Source organism: Acyrthosiphon pisum, chromosome A3 (genome assembly GCF_005508785.2).
Source record: "Acyrthosiphon pisum isolate AL4f chromosome A3, pea_aphid_22Mar2018_4r6ur, whole genome shotgun sequence".
NCBI classification, from domain to species: domain Eukaryota; kingdom Metazoa; phylum Arthropoda; class Insecta; order Hemiptera; family Aphididae; genus Acyrthosiphon; species Acyrthosiphon pisum.
In genome coordinates, this window is record NC_042496.1 from 24,959,419 (window position 1) to 24,966,142 (window position 6,724).

A 6,724-nucleotide genomic window follows, 5' to 3' on the forward strand; every position below is an offset into this window, starting at 1 on the left:
GCTGCTTGTTGCGCAGTACTGTATTATTCCCCGGCGGAATCTAAGTTCGACAGAGTCTAATAGTAATTGTTTACGCTTAAGCAGTTTTTTGTTTATTAATAAAACATGATTTAATAATGGTTGGCACCCTACTGGTGTTACGAAAGTTGGTCCGTCAAGTTCGGTACACATGCTTTGTAATTTATGCATATGATCTTCAATTATGTCCCATTGTTCGTTGTAACCCGATGTGTCAAGAAAAAATACTAGGTCCCACGTATTGGTAACAATTTTAATTGGCCCTATATTTTCGTAATAGATACCGGATTTAGGCGGCAATTGATTGTCGGAAAACCGTAACTGTGACATCACCAGTGTGCAGCCGATTATTAATTGTATAACAATCTGACTGGATTGGACATAAAACAAAAAAATACAAAAAAAAAAATAACTACTTGAATTTACATACTTTATTCACTGTATGCGAGTGCTTATTTTATAATTCTAACAATGTTTTACTAAATTTACGTAACGATAACTCCTTATTATAAAATCAAAAATACACTTTGTATATTTCACGTCCGTACATGGATCATGTGCGTGCGTGACTTTGTGTTTCTTTTTACATATTAAATTATGGGTTTCGACCAGGTTTAATAGTCTCCCCTTTTTATCGTAGTAGCCTACGTCGATTTCGCAAATGAGTTGTCGTGTACGTAAATTTTCTAATTTTAAATAGAAGTGTTGTGTCTGAGTAGTATCATAACACAAAATATTTAACATGGTATATTGAACAATACCTAATTTATACAAAACTTCTTTGTCGCTTGATCCACTAAATAGTACTATAACGCATTGTTTATTATCCCGTTGTAAATAATTTTTTATAAACGCCGCGTTTAGTGTTTCAGATTTAGTTTTTATACTTAACCTAAATTGTTCTAGACATGCGTCGCGTAATTCAGGTTTCTTTACAAATACCCGGTGGATTTCTTTAATAGCTTGGCGCATCTCTCGGTCGCTCATAGGTCTGACCTCTTCGTCTTCTTTAGGTAGGTATAAGGGCCTACCCTCGAGTTTTGTGATTTTGAATCGATCCAAACTATTAGAGATTGCACCGGAGATCAGTACTTTGCTGTACCTGTTTATCGGCGAAAATTCGAAGTCCATAACAACGAATTTATGCGTTTCGTTTCTGTATAGAGATAACGTAATTAAAAAAAAACAATAATAATAAAAAAAAACAGTATGTGTCTATATAATCGGTATTATATTTGGACTATTATAAAAAAACATAAAGAAAAACTATTTAATTAATTAGTTGGTGGCCTAGGACTCAGTCTGCGTCTACGCATCCCTCGGTATTTCATCATACAACGCATACCGTAATGTTGCCAGGCGGATTTATTTATGTTAGGATTATCCTCAAAAAACTCAGAAGTGACTCGCCACGCCAGATCGAGGCCTGCCCTTAACTCTTCTTCGCTTTCTCGTTCTGTGATGACTGGCGGCCTCACCTCACGGTAAATAATAGTTGCTCTTCCCACCGGGGTTCTGTTAATGTAAAACAAACGTGTTTTTTTTTTTTTTCTACTATAATTACAAAAAAAAACAAACTAACTACGACTACTAATATATTACTATTCTTATGGATATATTTAATAATTCATATCATAGCTCGGTTTCGTAAAACAATTTAACATTGTTTATGTGTATACGATAACCCTTACGACCTTTATTAATAGTAATATTTTCATTATCGTGTACCGCGAGTACTTCGTATGGACCCGTCCAATTTCTACTTAACGTGTTACGTTTATGTTATGTTCTTTTATTAGGACTTTGTCCCCTACCTGTATATTAATCGCGTGTGTGTTTTTATCGTAGTAGTGTTTATTGTTTTCTTTCTTTTTTATTAGATTGGCGCGTGCCAGTTTATGCGCTTCCTGCATAATACGTTTTAAATCGAGTACGTAATTATCATAATTATATTGCGCTTCGGGTTCCCTATGAAATGATGACGGAATGTTCGGTTTCCGCCCGAATACTAATTCGTATGGCGTATACGATGTTGACGTATGCACCGTGGTGTTATAACAAAACATCGCGTATGCTAATAACCTGTCCCAGTTATTGTCTTTATCCACAAAACTACGTAAGTAAGATTTTAAAGTGGAATGGCTACGCTCTAGAAATCCGTTGGTTTGCGGGTGCCACGGCGTTGTTTTAGACTTTTCGATGTCTAGTAACTTACACATATTTTTAAAGATATCTGACAAAAAATTAGTACCACAATCCGTGAGTATTGAAGTCGGAATTCCGAAAATACATACGAAATTTTCTACAAATGCCTGCGCTACCGTAGGAGCATCCGTAGTGACTAGAGCCATCGCTAAAGAGTAACGTGATAGTTCATCTTGTAATGTCAGTATATATATGTTCCCCCCTGTGGTGGGTGGTAGTGGCCCCACTATGTCCAGACAGATACGTTCAAACGGTTTTGTTACCGTTGACGTGATGATCATAGGTTGTTTTGTTTTTATATGTGACTTGTTTTTTTGACAGACGTCACAATTTCTAATATATTTCTTAACGTCTTTTTTCAAATTTTTCCAATTATAATTAATCTGTAAACGCTTTACAGTACGTGATACGCCCGAGTGCCCCCCTAACGGAGTGCTATGATATTCGTATATTATACGTTCCCGTTCTTCTGGAGTCCAGCTTTGCTCGGAATATATCGTTATATGTATATCCGTTCCTTTGAACACGTACCTAAACATAGTCCGAATATGCTCGAAATTTGTGAGCGTTGTTAACCCCTCGAATCGACTAATGGAAAAATTATTTATTACGTTCGCCTCGCAAAATGTTTTTATTTCGTTGATCGCTAAAAAAAACTGTTCCCCTGTTAATTCGGTCAAATGGGTTGCTTTTAATTTATACAATATGATCAGTCGATCGTCTTTATTAATCATAATAAATTTGTTTCCGTCCGTGAATTGTATTTGGGTCGTAATCTCGTTCTTGGTAATCACTTCGCGAATACCGCTGTGTGTTACAATAAAATCTCCCGATATAGGTAATATTAGATTTTCCGATGGACCTGCATTACGTATGCTGTTCGCTACTTCGATAACCTTCATATTAAAAATCGGCTTTTCGGCAGTTTCCCGTATAAATGACTGGTATTTTTGTTGTTCCGTATTATCGGAAATTACGTGTATACGAGATAAACAGTCCGCGTTTGAATGTAATGACCCTGCTCTATAAATAATTTCATAGTCAAATTCTTCGAGCTGTAATCGCCATCTCATCAATTGTGATGACGCATCTTTGATATTAAATAAATATGTAAGCGGCCGGTGATCCGTAATTATTTTAAATTTTTGCCCATACAAATATGGTCGAAAATATTTAACGGCCCATACAATAGCTAAAAGTTCTTTTTGGATTACACTATAATTGATTTCCGCCTTATTTAATGTACGACTGGCGTATGCGATCGGGCCTATCGTTCGGAACGTCTCCCTGAGACAGCACGGCGCCAATTGCGTATTGACTGGCGTCGGTTAATAGGTTAAAATTCCCCTTCTCCCAATCCGGATAAATTAATAATGGTGGGTTCGTTAATACACGTTTTAATTCTTCGAACGCATGTTCGCACATGTCAGTCCATACAAATGGTACGTCTTTTTTTAATAGATTCGTAAGTGGTTTGGCGATTTTTGCGAAATTGTCGACAAAACGTCGATAATAATTAAGTAATCCGAGAAACGACTTTATATCTTTGGCGTTTCTCAGTTTAGGATATTCTTTAATACATTTCAATTTATTTGGATCAGGTGAGACACCCGTCTCATTTATTACATGACCTAAATATAGTACCTCCTTACGTAAAAATGCACACTTCCGTGGCTGTAACTTCAAATTATGCGTGCGCAAACGCTTGAATACCTCCGTTAACTTATTACCGTGATCTACCAAACTTGACCCGTGTACCACAATGTCATCGAGATATGCCGTACACATCTCTTCTAGACCCATTAAAATAGATTTCATTGCCCTTGTAAATGTGGCCGGCGCTGAGCTCAGCCCGAAAGGCATGCGCAAGTACTCGTAATGTCCGGATTTTGTTGAAAACGCGGTCTTATGAATATCCGCACTATCTATTTTTAACTGATGGTATCCTGACGCTAAATCAAGGGTAGAAAAGTATTTGGATGATCCTATAAGGATTCCAAAATGTCCAATAAGTTCGGTAAGCAATAAGCTTCGTTATCGGTAACTTCATTTAATTTACGAAAATCGACGCATACCCGAAGTTTTTGTTGACCGTCCTCACCTTTTTTCTTTTTTACTATTACTAGCGGAAAATTAAAAGGTGACAACGAATTACGTATTATATTATTTTGTTTCATTTCAGAAATTTGATTTTCGATTTCCTCTTGATATGCCCACGGAATGCGATATGGACGAATATTAATACGTTTCGTTAACCGCGGCGTATTAATTTTATGCGTTACAACGTCCGTCGCGGTCAAAAGGTCCCCCTCTAAATAAAATATATCCGAATATTCATTACAAATGCTTACAATGTTCATTTTTTCTTCATTATTTAAATGATCGGTTTTAATTGATTCGTTTAATAATTTGATACGACCTGGGTGACTTCTATTTAACGGTTCCGTATCATTATTAATCAAGAATATATTGTCCGTATACGGTTTCCATTTTAAATTGCTTGTGGTTAATTCATCGATAATAAACGGTTGCTCTGATATGTTAATAATATTACTTACTATCTTATTGTTGAGCACCAGGCTTAAACTGTTTGCTATTATTACATCGTCGTTTATAGCGTATTTTTTAATCGCTACTGGTTCAGAATGTATTATCTCATTGGCTTTGACCTGTAATACGCAATTACTACGCGCAGGTATTATAATAGATTCGACTTTGTTTTCTATCGGTTCGGGTATAATTAGTACTCCCTTATCCCCTTATCCCAATCCGTTATAGCCTTATTATTTTTTAGAAATGCTATACCTAAAATGCCTGCTTCAGGTATAGGAAAATCGTCATAGACAATATCGAATTTTATGATAAACTTTTTGTCTTTAATAAACACGTCGACTACTACAGTTCCTATAGTTAACATGGTGGTCGCACTTATGCCCTTTATATGACGTTTTTCTACTTCATTAACAACGATATGTTCTTTTAACATTGATAATTTAATAATATTCATGTCCGCGCCGCTATCAATTAGAAATTTTCCTTCGCTAGGTATAAAGTGTGTTCGTCGTTAATTGGCGTGATAATTCGTACATTATTTTTTATATCGCCTATTGTTTGCGGAGTAGAATTACCTGAACTTCCTGAAAGGCTCCCCCTCGGAATTTTTTCGATCTCTTAACTTTCGACATTCACTGACGTCGGGATTTTTTAATTTACAATATTTGCAATATTTTACCTGCCCCGTATATTATTCATTCTTAATTTCGGGTTTTTTTTATAATATTTTGTTCTAAAGTCCTACACTCATTAGCGTAATGACCTACTCGATCGCATCGAAAACATTTGATTGTGCTTTTATCGACATTCGGTCGATCCCCGTTTTCTTAAAATTGCTTTTAAAATTGTTCCACGTATTATTTCGGAAATTATTTTTATACTCAGGTTTAGCGTTCGTTGTTGCTTTCGCAAAAACGGACTCCTGTTCTATCGCAAGTAAAACGGCTTCTTCAAAACTACTAACATTTCGTGATGGTAAAATATATTTTAATAGGTTCCTGTACTGCACCTATAAATACGCTTAGTGCATGCTCCTGTACCGACTGTGTGTGTATTTTGGCTTCTGCCGTGCTTTTCCCTTTGGTTAATGCGCGCGTTAATTCGTGATATGCCTTTTCAATGCGCTGCGCAAAATCTTTTATCGATTCAGACTGACCTAATTTCATCGTATTCAGTTGCCCATGTAAGTATTGTAATGAATGGGGAGTATTAAATATTGTTCCTAAATGCGATTTTAGCTCCTCCCAGCTATTAATTTCCCGATACCTAATCGCGTCAAAGGCGTTACCTTTCAACTTAATGAGTACGGCATGTAAAATATCAGATGTCATTGTCTCCGGTATTTTGGCAAACACAAATTCGCATTGCGAAATAAAAAATGCTAGGTTGGTCTCGCTTCCCTTTGAGAAGTCGGGAAGTGTCCTTAAAGCTGTAATGAAATCTAACTGGTTAACCATGGTGTTCGATGTCTCTATGAGATTACCGCGTATAGTTTGATTTAAGTCTACTAACTGACTTGTATGGACTGTACTGTCCCCTGTACTATCTGAATCTATTGTATTCGTTAAAACTGAATCTGATTCAGGTACCTGTAGAGCTGGATCGTTTTCGCTTGATCCTTTACTCCTTGTATACATCTACCGTATAGCCTCTTAACTCACAACAGATTTGACTAAGTATATTTTAATATTAATAACTTACACTTGATCCATTCTGTTGGAGGTGAAAGAATGCGTCCCTTGAAAGCTGCTTGCAGTGCCGGATAAACCGCCGGTGCAAGCGGAGCATTGCACCAGGGCCCTAACTCTTTAAAAAATTGGGGGGCCCCGATATTATGAATATCAAACTATCAAAGTACCATAAAATAAAATAGGTTCTTATGGTAACCATGTACCTATGTTTTATTTTTTACAAATGGTATATTAGATTTTGGTTTGAAACTAGTTTT

The 6,724-nt window shown here is 36.3% G+C and overlaps 1 protein-coding gene across 1 annotated transcript in view; it reads right to left on the reverse strand.

The window, feature by feature from the left end:
- LOC115034445 overlaps positions 1-6,523 on the reverse strand; it is a 6,941-nt gene extending 418 nt beyond the window's left edge. The window contains exons 1-2 of the mRNA XM_029491470.1: positions 6,478-6,523; positions 20-388 (exon numbers count right to left, since the gene is read on the reverse strand). Of these exons, the coding sequence (XP_029347330.1) occupies positions 20-388; positions 6,478-6,488 (380 nt within the window). The 5' untranslated portion in view covers positions 6,489-6,523. The remainder of the gene's footprint in view (positions 1-19; positions 389-6,477) is intronic.
- Between the last annotated feature and the right edge of the window lie 201 nt (positions 6,524-6,724).